Genomic DNA, 19,470 nt, shown 5'->3' on the forward strand with positions numbered 1-19,470 from the left:
ATCTAGACGGTCATGCCCTGCAACACTGTTCTCATGCTCTTGGCAGGGAACCACGTCCTCCCTGGCCCATGCTGAGACACAGTGGCCACCTCGCGTGGGAGTACCCCACAAACTCCAGCTGTGCTGGCCTTAAGAGGGAGGGGACCCACTGAAGCAGCCAAAGTGCCATCCAACCTCAAGCTAATCATCTGAAAATATCTTTGCCTTTCTTGAGACTTTGGTGTATAAACTAGAAATTTAAGAAAAGGAAAAAAGGCGAGGAGAAAAAAATCTTCATGTTTCCGAGTGCAGCTGAGATACTCAGCCTCAGCAGAGGAGGCTGCAGAGCAACTACGCTGCAGCCCGCCCGGCCACCACAGCTACCCAGGGCAGCCAGCGGTGCCCCTCCGGGAACTTGCTGGTACAGTGGCAACAGATGCCCTCGTCCCTTGATCACTGACTCCATTTGTCCCATGTCAAGTGGACTTTCAGGTGAACTGCACTCAACAAAGAGCAGTTACACTCGTTACTGTGAAAAACTCAGGAACACCTTTACTGAAGGGCCCTTTCGAATGAGAAAAAAATGCTGAATACCAAAATTTTATTCCCAGCCTCCATATGTAGAGGCCAAGTCTGCATTTTTAGGGAACATGGAATTGTTACCTAGAACTCTGAACACACATCTACCACATTCAGCCCAACTAAGAACAATGATGAGAAAACCAGGCACCAGACAGAAGGAAAAGTCACTTCATTTTCTACTGACAGGTATTCAAAGGTTGCTTCAAATTATACACATTTAATCATCCTTGCAGCCAGGGTTCACTGAGATCTGTGCCGCCCACGGGCAGCCGCTTGGCCTAAGGTGCAGCAGGGTGACCGGGACTTGCAAATACCAGCAGCTGAGGGCAAGGCCGTCTTCCCTTGTATTTTCATATTCTTTAAAACTGCATTTCAGTCTCTAAAGGTCCAAGTAGTTCTTTGAGGGATTAAAATAAAAAGAAAAAACATGAGGGAAGTCAACATCCACCCTTGAGAAATGGTGACTCGTCCCAGGTGAGCGGTGGCTTCCAACAAGAAGAAGTCAGTGCTCTCCGGTCTGAACATAGTCTTCTGTGACCTGGGTCAGGGTGCTCAGGTACTGCCAGCTCAGGGCGGCCAAGAGCATGACAAAGGACAGGTACAGTGGGGAGTAGTGGCTTCGGGAGATCAGCTGGCAGTTGGGAAGATTCTGCGTCCTGATGGTGGAGATGATCTGCCTGGTTTTACTGGAAGACGGGTCTGAGTTGGGGATTCTATGATAAATCTGTTGAAGAGGAAAAAAGCTGTGAGCGCCACGGAAGGAGTCCCAGTGCTTAACATTTTCCACAGCCACCCCTTCAGTGGTCCTCCATAGGCAGGTACCTTGTGCCCATTCAGCAATGAGGAAATGGGCTAAGAGGACATGGAAGTCACCTGCCCCATCACTGCCGGCCAGGCAGGGGTGTCAACCCAGGTCCATCTCACCAAGAGGCAGCTGCAGAGAACCTGGAGAGGCTGCGCCATGCTGATCTCCAGATCCCCAGTTAGGCTGACCAGAGCAGTGTGGAGAAAGGGAAATGATTCCAGAGGAACAGGCGGAAGCCATCAGGAAAAAGACGCAACATGTGGAGTTGTCACAAAGCAGGGAGACCCAAGTCACCCTGGAGTCCTCCTTTCTTCCCCTCCACAAACCTCTGACACACCTGCACTGTCCACTTCCCTCTCCACATCCCTACCATTACTTCCTGAGGCCAAGTCCTGGGTCACCTCAGCTCTCTCTGCCTGAGTTCCTGCCTCTGTGCTTGAGCCCCATCTGCTGTCTGTTCACAAGGACATCGAAAACCTTTCAATACCCTCACCTCCGGAAGACTCTGAGCCTTTCAGATGGACATGAGGCACCCAGGGCGGGGCCACACTTCCAACTGCAGAGACCACTGTGCACCCCGCTTCATGCAAGTGAGGCTACTGCATACTTCTACTGCCTCCTGCCCCCCCGAGCCTGCCCTCAGATGCTCCTCTGCATCCTTCCACCTGGCTCCCTCACTGCCCGAGTCTCACCTGGACCAAGAGCCAGTCTCCTCAACATGCTCTGACCTCGTCCCTTACGTGGGAACAATACGTGGGTACAGGTCTCCCAGCCAAGACGGCATCTCTCATTCACCTTTTGCCTGGCACACAGTAGGCCCTCAGCAAACACCGAATGGAAGTGAGGAGCCAGGTTAGAGGTCATGGGTGGATGTAATGATGTTCTGACCCAGGTCTGAACACAGTGGAGAAGACAAGTAGGCATGTTTTAAATAAAATAATTACCCCAAATTTTCTTTATACGATGGGTATTTTTTCACAAAGATATCTTATTTTCTTGCCACTCTTCTCCCCAAAAAACACAGTTGGAATTTAATACAACAAGGAAATAAAAGAACATGCCTACAAAAAGACATATGCTAATGATAGCTAATATCTGGTTGTTTGATATAAAAGACAGTTATAGAGAAAATCGGAAGTGAGGAACGACACTAACATTAATTTCTATAAAATAAAATTGAGTCAATGAAATTCTGCTTGTGATAGCAGTACAAAAGAAAAAGAAAAAGCCCTCTGGTCCTCCTTATCCACAGGCTGGTATACATATGTTCAGGCCTCCTGCTATGCCCCAGAAGCCACTGATAAACTTATAAATCGTCACATATAAAAATACATCTAGTGTCATATATAAATGTGAATGCATATCATACATATGAAATTATATATAATTTTTAAAATAGGTTCAACATTTTTCTATAATTTGATTTTTTCACACAATTTTACAAAATGCCATTTTTTAAAAAACAAGCTGCTTAACATGAATGTGTCACATATAATAAATTTGCTACTCTATATTTTGAATCCCTGATGTCCCCAAAGGCCTGTGTATTAAATAAAGGCTTGGTCCTCCTTGGGAGCTGGTGCCCAGTGGGGAGTCCTTATGTCACTCAGGGGGTGTCCTTGAAGGGGTTGTGGGACCTAGCCTAGTCCTCTTCTTTTTTGTTCCCTGGCTCCGGATACAAGGTGGTTTATTCCACAATATGCTCCGCCATGATGTGTGGCCTTCCCACAGGTCCAAAATAATGGGGCCAATTAAACATGGACTGGAATCTCCAAAATAGAGCCAGAATAAACCTTTTCTTTTAAAATCTACTCAGGTATTTCACTATGGCATGGGAAAGCTGATTAACACACCTACCAATTAGCACTGATTCAGGACAAAAGGCTCCATACAGACATCCTTCCACATTTTCTGCATGCTTCTGTAGAATGAAGGCCTACAAGTGCTAGGTCACAGGGTAAAGCACACAACCCTCTGACATATACGAAAGCACAGACAGGCAAGGCCAGACCGAGGGACCGCTTACATGTAGGACTGGGGAGAAAAAGGAACTCTAGGTGTCCCAGGACTCTAGAATTAGGTGTATGGCAATATCACTAACCAACACAAACAAGCAAAAAATTCAAAGCTCACACCAGGTTTGAGCTGGGTAAATGACAAAAGACAGGAGTGGCCCAGAAAGCTAAAAATGTTTTTTGGCCCTTTAAGAGAAAGTGGCTAACCCCTGATCAGTTATTAGTTATTTTCTTTTAAGTCACCCTAGGGAAACTTAAGGCATTTTGAAGAAGGCTGATACTTCAGTTGATTTGGTAGAGAAATACATCTGAAGATCTGTAAGTCTCAAGCAGCAAACCTGATGATGGTTTCTTGGCAGGAAGGACCTGCACTTAGTGGGGGAAGCCGCACAGCAGCTAAGGGCAGCCAGGGAGCACCTGTCAGTACAGGGAAACGGAGATCAGATGGAACTCAAGGCCGGCGCAGGCAGAGGCAAAGGTTGAGGAGGAGACAGTCACAGAACCAGGAAAGCGAAAGGGCCTCCAGGAGAGAAGCAGTCATCGTGTCAAGTGACAGAGGGGTCAAAGAAGACCTAAAACAAATCAGTGAGCAGATCTGCAATCAGGAGGCCATCCCGACACCACTCTTGGAAGAAAATCTTACTGTAAAACCAACCTCTTCCTGTGCCACCAGGCCCAAGCACCAGTCTATAGTTAGCCTGCGATGCCTAGTGTAACCACTGGGCACGGTGGGGCAGCAAGCCTCCGGGACAGGACAACACACTCTGGCCAAGGAATGCACTTGGCGAGAAGGGAACGAGAGTTTCTGGCTGCTTTACAGTGCATTTACTTCTATCCCAAAATAGCAGGCTGATCTTCTCACGTCTCCCAGCTGACAGGTGTCAGGCTGGCTTGAAGCTAGGGCTACTCCGGGGACAGATGAGGGCCCTGAGAACAGGGTCCATCCACCTGCCCCGGGCAAGTGTCAGAGAAGCTCCGGGAGCCTCTTCCGGGTGCACTCCCACTCTGACCAAGCATGGGCCAGGCAGCAGAAGCATGTCCAGCCTTACTGCAAGGGGCAGACTCAGTGAGCAGCAACAGGACCAGAGTGAACATCTGGACACCAGCAAAGGCCAGACAGATGTGGACTTCACACAAGTCTTCACGTAAAACTTCATTTGCAAAATGTCCCAAATGCTGACACTGAAACCATTATCATATTCCACTACTTGAGATTTACTAATCTTCAGAGATATTTCTCTATCAAATCAACTTCAGTGTTAGCAGTTAGCATTTTCTTCAAATTACCCTGAGCTTCACTAACAACTTCAAACAGAATCGCTAATGCTCTAGATCAGAGGTCAGTTAACTGTCTCTTAAGGGGCAAAAAATATTTTTTAGCTTGAGGGCCACCCTATTATAGCTTTTCAACTCTGCCCTTAAATTGCAGAAGCAGCTACAGATGATAAACAAAGGGTATGGCTGACTTCCAGTGACATCTTATTTACAAAAACAGGAGGTCAGCCAACTATAATTTGTTCACCCTTGCCATGACTCACAAATTGGATTTCTAATAGTAAAGGGCAACCCCAATAAAATATGAATTTTAACACAATAGTGGAACTGCTCATTAAGTATTTTTTTTTTTTTTTTGAGGGGCTTGGGATCAACACCAGGACTTGATACATACTATAGCCCTAGCTCCCCATAAGTTTTAAAATTTGTTTTCTAAAATTAGTGATCAGAATACAAAAATAAATCTCTGAACTACATTTTACTTAACATGTTTCTAATTTATATAAAATGAAGAAATAGTGCCTAAAATGGCACAATTCTGTTGAGAAAGGGTAAATAAGCCCCTGGGAACTGTATTTAAGAGCACATGCTCTCCAGTCAGACAGATTTGGATCCGAAGGACGGCTCTAGGTCGGTTTCCTTGATATTAAGTACCCCCTTTTTAGGAAGCACAAACTAAAAGAGAGCTAATATGGTGAACCAGAGAGTGACTGGCAGCAATTTTTAGTTACTAAAGGAATTTTTTAAGATTTAAAAAAAATATATAATTGGTCTTGTCTTAGAGTTCCTATGAAGGTACTTATGGTAGAAATGCTGGTGTCAGGTAGAAAGCAGGGGAAAATGCAAGAAGATGTGCCATATGTGAAAGAAATCAGAGCACAGAACAGAGCTGCACAGCACACCCTGAGAGCCGGAAGGGCCGTGAAGTGCACGGCTGCTCAGGAAGCGGCAGGGTCTTCATGCCTTCGTTAGCTTCCTGGAGTCACCTCCACCTCAGTGAGACCATGCCCAGGGTCCAGGGCATCACCTCGGGCTTCTACCTGCCAGATTCCAGCAGCAGTTTGCACCCCCGACCCCCAGCCCTCACCAGGCATGACGATAAAAACCAGGCCCAGATGTGTCCCAACCTCCCTGGTGAAAGGGGGACAAATCCTGGCCACCTGAGAACCATGACTCTGGGGCCTACAGATTAGAGAGAGGTCCAGCCTCCTAGAAAACCGTTGTGAAGCTTGTCAAACCCTCCAGTCGTAGATCTGGCTTGGAAGATATGTTTTTTCTAATAGGATGGTTTTGGCATGTGAAACGAGACTTGCAAAAGAAACTTAGATGGTTCTGTTTTGGCTGCATTCCCTGCTGTGGTTTTCCAGTTGAGCCCTGTGACGTCATGGAACACACTGGACTAGAGCATGGGATCCACTCAGTCATGCGCCGTTAGCTGACACAAACATCAACTTCACATTGCTTACCTTGAGACAAGAAGTCTCATTGGTCTTAACCTCATCTCTTAGTTCAAAAAAGATGATTCTTGGGACTGGGGATGTAGCTCAGTAGTACAGCACCTACCTAGCGTGCTGGGTTCCATCCGAAGAAACACACACACACACACACACACACACAAATTTCTCCCCAGAGGCTCCATCCTGTATCCTTGCCTCATGTACCCACGAGGTCACCAGGGTCCCAGGCTGCCCTGACCCATTGGCTCAGCTCCTGTGCAGGGGTTCTTTTTCCTAAATAAAGGATACCAATGCCTACTCTCCAGACCAGAGCAGAGTGAGGTGCTAAGATCATCTAATGTCCAACCATGGCATGTGTGAACCATAAGGTAGCTACAAATTGTCCGGGGAGCTAAACAAAACCCACCTCTTCCATATACTGGTATATTATGGCCTTGACAGCTGGCATGTTGGTGGCATCCATCATCAGGGTCACTGCTTGCCCCTTCCGAATCTTCACCACCCCTTTGAACACCTGCTGATTATTGTAGCAGGCAGCCAAGGTAGCAATGGCCATCACCTAGAGATAACAGGAAATGGGAGAAAACTAACTTACTCCATGCAATGGAAAAGGTAGTATCGGCACGGTGCACAATCCTCAGCAGGACAGGTAAGGAACCTTCTGTAGAAGGCCAAGCAAGGAGCTACGAGTAACCTACCAAGAGAAAGTGCCCTTGAAAAAAGCCACACTTCTGCCTTCCAACCGCTCCCTTTCTTAACAACACACAAAATCAAACACTTTGGCAGTTTTAAATCATTCTACAATTTGGCACAAAAGTATCATTTTATTTGGAAAAAATGAATATAAGTAAATCTGTCATTCCGAATGCTAGAGTAATGGGTCACTAGATCTGAAGTATATTAAAAATTACGATGAGGGGACAGGCATGGTGGGCACATGCCTATAGTCTCAGCTACTAGGAGGTTGAGGCAGAAGACCACAAGTTCAAGGACAGCTGGGCAACTTGGCAAGACCTTGTCTCAAAATAAAAAAAAATAAATAAAAAGGGCTGGGGATGTGGCTCAGTGACACAGCACCCTGGGTTCAATGCCCTCCACCACACAAAACAATAAATAAATAGGAGGGGAAAACAATAGAAGGGAACAATTTTCTATTCTAAACAGCAAATTATTTTTGGATAAATGGAAACCTTAGGCATGCAGATTTTAGTTCCAACCACCACTTGAAAGCAGTCATCAGAACAAGATCAAACCAAGTTTCTAGGCTAGTTAAATCTTATGACTTTCTTCAGTTAAACTTGAGTCAATAATTGAAATAATTGGTAAAGGCAATTAATAAGTGTAAGCTCCCAGAACATGAAGGGGCCATATCTACAGGATCAGGCTTTGTTATTCTAAGTCTAGAAAAAGGACAGAAATAATTAGGTGTTTATTATAAAAACTTTTTGATAATAACAGCTTCACCCAAGTTTTACCCTGAATTTTCAGTAAATCTAGGCTGAAGCCCTTGATTTTGCTGTGAGCATAAGAATCTAGCTAGTTTAGAATAGGTGGTGGGGAAAAAAAAAGGATTTCAGAAGGAGGGTTCTGGAAAAAAGCAGACTTAACCTTGAGGTTGAGCGAGTGTGATACTAGGAGGCAAAGAGGGTGCTGTGAGTCACTGCCTGCTCTCCAGCAGGAGGAAATACCCTAGCGTCATCCCAAGGAACACAGAAGCAGAAGAGCTGACTGCACCCTACCACCCTCAACAGTGCCCACTCCCTTCAACCCACACGTCCCCCAGACACCAAGAGGAGCCGAGTCAATACCTGTGGAATAGCACAGAAGTTAAACACACTCTGGTTCCGGAGTCTTGACAGGTAGGTGATGACATCAGGGATGTGGTGCAGGGCATTGGTTATAAGTTCATTCAGGCACTGCACGGCCAAGTCAATGTTCTCTGGCTTAGCAAAATCCCCCAGCTTCTTAACATACCTGCTCCAAACCTAGCCAGATACGGAGATTAAAGAACAAGTCAATGTGTGCACAGAATTTACAGATGACATTGAGGGATCAAAAAAAAAGTGACTTTGTGAATCAGCACTGTGATAGTGGGGTCAAGTCTCTTTACTGTTGACTCACCTTTCACGAAGACTGAGTCTGCTCTAAGCCATCTAATAATAATTAAGGCCAATCACAGTGCACACTGGGAAGGTGTCCCTTAGAGACACTCAGGACACAGGCACTAAGCAACACCTTAGACTTCACTTAAAGAGCCTCCTGTAGCTGGAAGATGTCAGTTAAGCTCTGAACAAACCCAGTCACATACACAACCAGCTACGACAGCACTACAGGCTAAATGTTAACATTCGAGATGACCAGGCCTCAAAATAATGAGAGACTCACACTCCATTCCTGATGCTGATAAGAATGCTGTCGAACAAGAACATCTGGGACAAATGGGAGGGTCTACACTTCAAGAACATCACCTCTCTACATCTTAGAAACTGGAAAGTAAAATCACATCCTCAATGTAGGGAAAAAGGTACACTCATACCTTGCTGGTGGGACTGAATTTAGTGCAGTCACTCAGGAAACCAGCATGGAGATTACTCAGAAAACTTGGAATGGAACCACCATTTGACTCAGCTATCCCACTCCCTGGTTTATACCCAAAGGACTTAAAATCGACATACTACAGCAACACAGTCACATCAATGTTTATAGCAGCTCAATTCACAATAACTGAACTATGGAACCAACCTAGGTGCCCTTCAACAGATGAATAAATAAATAAAATGTGATGCATATATACACAATGGACTATTACTCAGTCTTAAAAAAAAATGAAATTATGGCATTTGTGGGCAAATGGATGGAGCTGGAGAATATCATGCTAAGCAAAATAAACCAATTCCAGAAAACCAGAGGCTGAATATTTTCCCTGATATGCAGATGTTAATGCACAATAAGGGTGGGGGGCTAGAGGAAAATAGAGGTACTTTGATTAGGCAGAGGTGAGTGAAGAGAGGGGAGGGAGTAAGGGGGCAGGAAGGATAGGAGAATGAATCAGACATTATTACCCTATGTGCATATATGACTACACACCTGGTGTGGATCCTACATCATGTACAACCAGAATGAGAAGTTATCCTCCATTTTGTACGATGTATCAAAATTCATTCTGCTGTCATGTGTAACTAATTAGAACAAATTATTAAAATTATATTAAAAAAAAGAATCTAAGATCCTTAACTAACTCAAAATCCTATGACTGCTGAATAAATAATTTTAAAACATCAAAAGAAAAAAACTACAGTTGGTGAAATTGTTCCAGATAAGTATTTTCCAGATAAATAAAATAATGACTTTAAGTTTAAAAAAAGTAAAAATCAATTTCAGTGAGATTAGTTTGATGATTTTTAAACTAATTTATTTTAGTTTGATCATTTTTAATGATACTATTTAGAGGATTCTCTGGAGTAACCAAATAACTTTTATTCTTGTGTAATTCTTTAGCTTCCATGAAATAAATGACCAGGTCTCAAAATAATTTGCACTTAAATCAGCTAAGACTGATGGTAGTGAATTGTTCTGAAGAACATGGAAAAAACTACTTAATGAAACCCCATTTTACCCATCATCCAGCTTCAACAGTCACTGACACATGACCAATTTTGTTCTATCTCTATATACCCCTACTCCTGAATTGTTTTAAAGTCTTGATGCATCATTTCATCCATAAGTACTTTATTATGAATTCCCAAAAGATAAGGAAACTTTATTATATATATAAAATATATCACACCTAAACATGAACAATAAATATTTAATAAATCACAATATTCAAATTCCCCCACTGTCTATCTTCCCCTCACCTGGTTTGTTCAAGTAAGGATCTAAACACGATCCACACATTGCATATGGCAGATCACTAAGGTCTCAACTTTCAGGATCTCTCTTGTTCTTTTTCTTGAAGAAAAGGGTCTCATTTCCTGACAAATTTCCTACCGTCTGGATCTCACTGACTGCATCCTGTGGTGCCATTTATCCTGGCGTTCTTGTAAACTTAAAAAAAGGTCCCACGGGAACACATCCCAGTGACCTGGTCCCTCCCCATGAACCAGCCTCCTCAGAAATGAACAGTGCCAAAAGTTTTTCCAACTTCACACCAACTGGGTGTCCTGTAACTTGTCACTTCTGATAGTATCCACCCCAAGAGGGCATCAGATCCCACTTCCACCCAACTGCCCCCTAGACTTCTGACAAACTGGCTACAAAATGGGGTTCCCACAACACCCTGCTTGGGTTGACCTACTGGAGTGCTTCACAAAGCTCAGGGAAGCACTTAGGTTCTGTGCCTTATTATGAAGAGTATCAAGAAGGACAGAGATGAACAGCCAGACTTCAGAGATGCATGGCGAGGGGGTGGGAGAAGGGGGTTCTGTGACCTCTGGGGCGCCACCTTATAGCTATGGAGCTCTCTGCTGCTGGTCCTTCTGGGGTTTTAGGGACACTTCTTCTGCAGGATGATCGAGTAAAGCCTCAGCTATGGGAATCAACTCAGGCTCCGACCCTCTAATCACACATCGTATCCCTTGGGAACTGGTCCCTCCATTCAGTCTCCTCATTGGCATATTTTTAAAAACTTTTCTCTTGGGAGATTCCATAGGTTTAGAAGCAGTGTGCCAGAAAACTGACAAAGACCATATAAGTATTTTTTTTCTTTTCAGTACTGGGGATTTAACCAGAGGTGCTCTGCCACTGAGCCACACCGCAAGCCTTTCATTTTTTATTTTGAGACAAGGTCTTGCTAAGTTACCTAGGCCAGACGAACTTGCAATTCCCCTGCCTCAGGCCAGATATATATGTCTCAGAAATCACAATCATACTAATGACTTGAACACAATGATTAACTTTATGCTACAAAATTTATATAACGTGAGCTGCACACAGAGGCACACATCTATAATCCCATGACTCGGAGGCTGACATAGAAAGATCCTAAGTTCAAGGCCAGCCTTAGTAACTTCCTAAGACTTTGTCTCAAATAAAAAATAAAAAGGGTTGGGGATAGGGATCAGTGGTAAGAACCCCTGGGGATTAAATCACCAGTACAAAAACAAAACAAAACAAAAAACCATATAACACATGGAGGGCAGACCGTGCCTTGCTGAGTTACTCCGTAATGTACAGAACAGCAATTTTCAAGGCTGTGGCTAAACCTGAGTTACTCCATTTTGTAAAGTAGTGGATTAAAATAAGTATTCCATTTTGAGTTGAAGTGCTGAGGTGGAAAGACTCTACACCTTGTTTGAACAAGTAAACAATCACCATCTGCCTGGTATAACCATAAGGTATAAACTGATAAATTATGCCAGCAGAAATGACCACCTGTGGACTTAGCAAATTAATCAGAAGCACACGGTACATGGGCATATCAAATTCAGATCATAAAGACCCAGCCATAAGCTTATCAAATGCACCAGGTCACCAAATTAAGCAACACCCTCACATGAGGTCCATAAAAGGGGAATACCCCAAGACTGGACACTCATTGTGAGCCTTGTCCAGGAAAATCTCCAGTGACAACTCGGAATCTGCAAAGTGCGATTTCTCCTGCCCATGAGGACCATGCCCCGTCACACCAAGCCACATCTCAAGCTGACACTGTGAAACTGGCAGCCATCTGGACCTTGACAGCTCTGGGCCCTGGACAAGTTCTTAGGCTGGTACCCGGTCTCTGACCTTACCTGACCACCTACGGTGACCCTGCAGGGTCTGCTCTCCACCTTTGCTCTCAGTTCGACCTCCTGAGCCCCTGTGGCAGCCTTTCTATAACCTATATACATAGTTGTGTAGAGTGTGATGTGTGACTTGAGTGTTACAGATGTTAGGAATTAAGACTGGAATAAAAGAACTCGTGTTTGCCTAACGTAGGACTACTACCAGGTGACCCACAAGTACTCGGTGTCACAGTGTGGCCTGTGAACGTACTGTTATTCAATAAATTCTGACAAAGGAAAGACAAACCATTGGGTCTACGTGACAATCAATTTCAGTATTTCAATACCAACATTCACAACGTGATTACTGAATTTTGTTAATTTGGGGTTTCTCTTCCATTTAGATGGTGACGTATTACAATGTTCTGCCTTTGCTTTTTTCACTTTCAAATATATCCTGGTGTCCCCAGAGTAGAACATAGTTCTTTTCGTGCCCCACTGTGGACGGGCACTGTGAACCGTGCCGCAGCGACAAACTCCCGCGTCCCTCCATGGCCAAGCTGCGCTCCTTCACAGGCGTGCAACGGGCACTCTCACCAGCAACACGAGCGCCCCTTCGCCCAGTCTTGCTGAAGGGTCTTACCAAACAGGGCTTCCTGTCACCCTGATGTGAGAAATGTTGTCTCAGAGTTCTTTTTGACTTTTTTTTTTTAAAGCTGTCGGAACTGGCGATGACTAAGTACGGTTTTTGTTTGGTCTTATGGTGCTGAGGACTGAACAGGGCCCCGTGCATGCTGGGCACGCTTTAAGCCCTAAGCCGTAACTCCAGCCCAATGGATCCAGCACTCTGTACTAGAAGCTCATCACACTTCAGTCACACCACCCCCCGGTGGTGTGAGTCAACTGTCCCACTTTGCAGATGAGGGAAGTAAGGGACCTGAAGCATGTGTGCAGACAGTGGTGCTCAGGAGTCGCATGCACTTGGTTCATGTTCTGTTCATGAGACAGTGTGGGGTGGTGGAGAGGCACTGGCCTGGGCCAGGAGACAGACTCCACTTCCAGAGCAGCTGCTCACTCCCAGGTACGTCCAGAGAAGGCTTCTCCTCTCTGTGACATGGTGGCACCAAAGGAAGGGTACACCTGGGCTGCAAGTATATTACCTGGGACGCTTACGCACTCAGTCTGCATTCAGGGTGGTTTTGCGTACATTTTTATTAGGTGGAAGACTGAGCATTTACTTGTGCACCATCTCTTCTTATCCTCTGGTCCATTTTTCTATAGGGTGGCTGGTCATTTTCTTAACTTTTAGAAGTTCTTTCATATTAGGTATATAAACATTTTTTATAGCATAAGCCACAAATACTTTCCCACTTTTTTGTTTTGTTTTTTGCAATACTGAGAATTGAAGCTAGGGGCATTCTACCACTGAGCTAGAAAATCCTCGGCTCATTTTATATTTTGAGACAGGGTCCTGATTACTCGCCCAGTCTGGCCTTGAACTTGGACTCCCCCTGCGTCAGCCTTCCAAGCAGTTGGGACTACAGGTCTGCACCACAGAACCCGGTCCCCTCCCACTTCTTGCACACAACTCTTCTTGGGGGAATCCACCCCATGACACTGGGAAGACCTAATTCAGGTCTGTCACTCAGAACTCAGCCCTCTGGCTACAGGAACAGATTCAGGAGGTGCCTAAGAGCCAAGTCCCTGCTAGGAAATCTGTGGTTAAGCTAGTGTACCTGGGCTATATCTGCCACTGGGAGCCAACCCAACTGAGAGAAAGGAGTCAGTCAATGACATAGGCTAAGTCCTGGCTGCTGCCAATCTACTTGAAACAAACTAAACCGTAACTTCTTCTCCACCCATTAATTTTAGTAATTGACACAAACTAAACCATAAATTCTTCTCCAACAGCTCTAATGATGCCTGAGGCAGTAGTCATAGGGCTTAATGATTTGTTTTCAGAGTGTCTAAAATAATTTTTCCCCAAACACCCTGAATGTCTTACCTCCTGCGGCCAAAACTCTCTTCCTTCTCGTTGGTCTTCCAGATAATCACGAATGATGTTTGTTTTCTGCAGAAACAGTCCCATAGAGTTGGCAAGGTTCACGTCTTCACCAACTACAGGGTCTTCAAACTCTGAGGCCGAAAACAGACGAGAAAGGCCAATTCCCACCAGCCCAGCAACATAGTGACAGTACTGCAAAAGATGATTTTTAAAGTACTTTAATATAAAATTTCATTGAAATGAAAATACTGGAGATCGCTGGCTATAAAAAAGCAGGTTCCAAATATCGTATAAGATCTTATTTTGATTAAATAAGACAAACTTATACACAGGTACATGTAAGAACTGTGCACTAAAGACATAACACCAGTACTGGATCTCCGGCTAATGGGAATGTGATGTTTAAGAGCAAAGTGCTACCATGTGCTGTCACTGCTGTGAGCACCCTGCACAAGCAATTTTCACAAACATCTCGTGTGGTACCTACTACTGTATCCTCGGCTTCACAGATGAAGAAACTGAGCACAGAGTCAATTAATAAGATCACACATCTGGGCAGTAGAGGATGGGAAACAAGTCTCCTGGCTTAAGAGTTAGGCTTTAGCTTTGCTGAAACTCAGCCCATGCAATTTTTAACTGTCAATTAATTGTTTTCCCTCAAAGAAGTTTATCAAAGCTATCCTCCCCTGAAAAGGGTATTCCAAGACCTCTTAATGCAATACCTTTATGTAAAATGAACATCTATTAGGCAATTTAAGAAGAGTAATTAAAGAAGACACACACTCTGGGCAGTCAACAGGAAGGGGAAAAGTCAGGCAAAGACCACAGAGTAAAGAGTTGTCTCCAACTGAAGGAAACACAAGACCAGAGACAAGTCGAGGACACAGGAAAGGAAAAGCACTTGAACTGTGCTCTCAGACAAGAAGAACCTAGAAAAAGATTGGCTGAAGTTATGTAGAAAAACAATTAGCATGGATAGCCAGACGTAATTGAGAAGATTTATATATAAGAAATCAAAAAACATTAGTGCATCTATAGTGCTAAAAAAGATACATTTAAAAATAATAGTTCTTTAGGTAGAAACACTCCTAGAATAGAGACCTAAATAATTCATCTTCTTTCAAATTTGAAGGGGAAAATAATCTTTTCATCTAATCAGAACTGCAATGCAACAGTGGATCTGCACTACAGAAAAGGAGTACTATCAGGTAACCAGGCTGGACCTTGGCCAGAAGTTCCAACTTTATTTTTAAATGCAGAAACTGAAGTTCCAGCACCAGGCACACGCCTGTTAACCTGGGCAGTACAAGCCAGCCATTTCACACATGCTTCCATCAAGTGTTCTTGGTTTCTGCAGTGCTAAGAACGGAACCCAGGGCTTCGCCAAGCTAGGGAAGCACTCTACCTCTGAGCCACATCCCCAGCCCATTCTGTAAAGGTTTAAGGCTCGAAAATGAACAGACCAGACCCTGGACCACCTGACACAATGAATATGAACAATGTGCCTTTTGAGATCCTAATTTAAGGCCTGATAGAAGTACAAAATATGCAAATTCTAGATTTTTTAAATGTCCCTGCTTCCACAGTGGTGATATGTAAGTCCACAAACACCAATCCTATGGGAAATGGGCAAACCACTCAGCCCCTTCCTTGTATTTTATGTCCAGTTTGGTCCGTGCAGTCAATTACATCCCTTTGCCTAGATGAGCTTTCCCCCGGCCTCCACTCTCAGCCTAGCCTACATCGTATGCAGCTGCTGGTCAGAAACAAACTCTGGCCAAATAAAAGCTACCGTAATCGTATTTGCTACACCATCTATGCTCAGAGCCCTTTCCAGCTACTCTGTCCCCTGTGGAAGATGCACCTCACCCATGGGGAGAGGGGAGTCTCCCACACTTCAGCTTCCAGGTATGTTCTTCTTAACTGCTGTGGTTTGATCGAGTGCCCTCAAATCACATGCATTGGAAACAATCCCCAGTGCAACAGTGTTGCGGGGGTATGTAATGAAAGGTGTTTAGGCACAAAAGCTCTGCCCAAGGGCATGGATCAATACACACCAGAGGCTGGAGTTTAATCTCTTGCTTCCCACCATGTCATGACACAGCAAGAAGGCCCTCGGCCAGATACAGGCCCCTTAAACCTTCCCAGCCTCCAGAACTGTGAGAAATAAATTTGATTTCTTTATACATTACCCAGTCTCTGATGTTCTGTCCCAGTAACACAAAATGGACCAGGTCAATAACCATCACACAAATTGAGGAAGGGCATAAAGAAAGCTGGAAGCATCTCTAAGTGTGTTAACTCTTTTCCAGCACTGGGGATCGAACCCAGAGTCTCACACATGCCAGGAAAGCACTCTACCAAGGCAACGCCACTAGGCACCAAGTTCCTTATTTCCATAAGGAAATGGTGACAAGGAACAAACAGGCATTAGGGAGGAGCTCACTCCTCCATAATATGCCTACAATCCAAAATTAACAGCTCTGCTTCCTCTTGAGCTGTTCTTTGTTTCTAAGGAAACAGACACATTATATAGCAGTATAAATGACAGGCATGTCTCAGAAACAAACTGGCCAAGCTGGAGCTGAGTTAAAATGTATCTTAGGATGGGTCTGGAAAAGACAGACACCAACTGATGCACATACACATATCTACTCTGTAACAAAAACAAAATATCAAAATCCATTATTTTTAAAATTTGAAAATTACTCATAGTTCTACATTACATGACATAATTACCTCAACTTCACACCAAGTCAGAGACAATTCTTTAAGTTCGATGTACCCTTGACGACAAGTTAAATCTACTTTGGCCTCCTTCAGTAGTAAGCTCTCTAGGCATGGGTAAAGTTATAGACGGAGCATTAAACTTTAAGCCCCTTTTCAGTGTTTACAAGGAGACATCCAACCTAAACAGATGAGACCAGAAAACCCGGAACTGTGGGCAAGTTTGTCTTCATTCTGAGCTTAATCATAAGGAAGGCCAGTTCTGTTTCAGGTACCACCCACAGACCCTATTTTACAGAGACACTGACCTTGTCCCACTCCCGTTCGGAGGTCACATGCTTATCCAAAAACTCTGCCATCCCAGTTCCCATTCTCTGGCAGATGTCAGCAATCACTGTTTGATATTTCTTAGCCAGATTTCTAAACTCCAAGGAGATCTGAAATGGAGATCGTAAGAAACAGTAAACACAAAAATTATGTACTTACATGGTCCCAAACGGAAAGTGCCCTGTAGAGCTCAGCCTAGTGAGGAGACGGCCAGCCACTTCCCATCACCGGTCTCGAATCCTACCAACGCCGCAGGGGCGCCCTCCGCTGAGTTACACCTTGAGTTCCTTGAACAACTCCAATCACTCCAAGGTCTGCTGTCCAATAATTTCTCCCAAGCCCAGGCTCTAACATAGAAGAGTAGTGCTGATGTTTCTTTCTTTTTAAAAATATTTTTTATAGCTTTGTTTTATTTACTGTTTATGTGGTGCTGAGGATCAAACCCAGTGCCTCACATGTGCTAGGCAAGTGCTCCTCCACTGAGCCACAACCCCAGCCCCTGATATTTCTTTTAAAATTACTTCTACTGCACAATTTTCTTTTCTTTTTTTCTTTCTTCCTTTTTCCCCCTAGTCCCCGGGGAATGAACCGAGGGTTACTCTAGAGAGCTATGTTCCCCAACCCCCAGTTCTTTCCACTTTTTATTTTGAGACAGGGTCTTGCTAATTTGCACAAGCTGGCCTTGAACTTGCCATCCTCCTGCCTCAGCCTCCTCCTGAATCAATGGAACTACTGGCCTGTGCCACTGAACTTGACTGCTGCATAAATATTTTGTTTAAGTTCAGAGTTCAAAGAAATGTTTAGTGGTTATCAAAATACAATCTGAAAACAACATGGAACTTCTTAAACAAAATACTAAGAAACATTAACTGAACTGACACAACACTGCCAATAATGAACAGATGCTGTTAAAGATCGCAAACACGAGATTTATTTGGTCTGTATTTACAGAAAGGTTAGGAAAACTTCCTCAAGAAGCACCTAACTTAAGGGCTTAAGGAAGCACCAGCTAGCCCAAGAGCCACAGCAACTGAGAAGCTTGAGTACCATCAGATTTCCCTGAGGAACATCCACTGCTGAACCCAAAGACTCAACCTGGGTGCTCCAGAGGCTAATGGAGGAGGACGGCAAGTTTGATGCCAGCTTGGGACTTCTGCAAGACCCTGTCTCAAAATAAAAAACAAAAAGGACTAGGGGTACAGTTCAGTGGTAAAGCACACCTGGCTTCAATCCCCAGTGCACCCCCCCAAAAAATACAAAATAAAAAATAAAAAATCTGTTTTTTTCAGAACAGCTGCTCCAAGTCAAAGCCAAAAGGTAATTCCTATGGTGAATGGAAAGAAACCAGCAACTCCACCCAGGGTTATGTGAATCCCTGGCTCTTCGCAGCTCCGGCCAGAGCATTTCTATTTATAAGAGGACAGCCAAGGAGGGCAAGAGCTTAGAGTCCAAAACAAACACTATAAACACTTCCACTTCTGAGTCTGACCTATTCCCTTCAGCAACATTTTGGTATTTATTACATATTATATAATTCAAAAAATGAAAAAAAAAAAAAAAAAAAAATCCAGGAAAAAGTGACCAGGAAGAGCTCTGATTTCCCTGCAGCCTGAGGGGAGAAGGGCACTCTGCCACTCAGCCTCGGGCTGGCCCCACAGCCCCCGTGCAGCCAGGAGCCAGGAGAGGACAGGAGCCCCGTGCACTCTCCAGGCAGCACTGCCCCACAATTATAGCAGACACCCAGGTCCTTGGGTCACTTTCAGCTATTCCAAGGACAGAAAGGCAGGAGTCAGGGGTGAGTCCTTGGAGAGTGGACAAAGGACAAATTCCAAGGTGTGGACAAGGGGAGCAGGGAACTTTCATTAATTCCTAAATACAAATTTTCCCAGTTCTAAGCCTTAGGAACTTCATGGGAAACACTGGGAAACACTGGGTATGTCTACCTATACCTATATTTTTAAAAGTTTTTTTTTGTTGTTTGTTTGTTTGTTACTTCAGTCATTTTTTTAAAGAGGCAATAAAACATGCCATGATTAAGCACAGGGCTCTGGGGTCAACCTTCTGGATTTGAATCCCAATTCTTAAACTCCACAAGCAATCTTAGGCAGATGCTTAATTTCTTTATGCTTCTTCTTCCTCATGTAAGCAAGCATGGCTGTTAGTGGTACATCACATACCAGGGAGCCTGCCTATCAAAACTGTTACAGATGAAATAACAAACAGTAAATTAACAATGAAATATTTTTAGGTACTGATTCCTAGTAAGTTACTCAATAAATGTATGCTACTATTGCTATTATAATTTTAAAATAACCCAGTGCTATTCCTTAAGTTATATTTAAAGGGAGAGTTCTAAAACTTTGAGCTTGCTATTAATTCCATGTGAAAAAGGTAAACCGAAATCCATAATATACAAGAGTTCTAGAAAGCCTAGCTTGAAAAGATACCAGCTAATGTTCACTAACGTATAAAGCACCAAACTCAATCTCCAGACAAACTGGGCATCAAGTATGCTCCATCTAGGCTCATTCCTAGACTCTGTGGGGCCTGGGACTGCTGTACAGATAGAGGTCCACATATCACATGTGGCAAA

General features: G+C 44.0%; 1 protein-coding gene across 3 annotated transcripts in view; it reads right to left on the reverse strand.

The window, feature by feature from the left end:
• Positions 1–713: 713 nt before the first annotated feature.
• The window catches only part of FDFT1 (farnesyl-diphosphate farnesyltransferase 1), a 31,751-nt gene continuing 12,994 nt past the window's right edge, over positions 714–19,470 (reverse strand). For all 3 annotated transcript variants that reach the window (XM_079139016.1, XM_079139015.1, XM_079139014.1), the window contains 5 exons: positions 16,859–16,987; positions 13,824–14,015; positions 7,922–8,098; positions 6,520–6,672; positions 714–1,285 (listed from right to left, as the gene is read on the reverse strand). In XM_079139016.1, coding sequence (XP_078995142.1) covers positions 1,064–1,285; positions 6,520–6,672; positions 7,922–8,098; positions 13,824–14,015; positions 16,859–16,987 — 873 coding nt within the window. In that variant the 3' untranslated portion in view covers positions 714–1,063. The remainder of the gene's footprint in view (positions 1,286–6,519; positions 6,673–7,921; positions 8,099–13,823; positions 14,016–16,858; positions 16,988–19,470) is intronic.

This window comes from Sciurus vulgaris, assembly GCF_902686455.1.
Source record: "Sciurus vulgaris genome assembly, chromosome: 5".
NCBI classification, from domain to species: domain Eukaryota; kingdom Metazoa; phylum Chordata; class Mammalia; order Rodentia; family Sciuridae; genus Sciurus; species Sciurus vulgaris.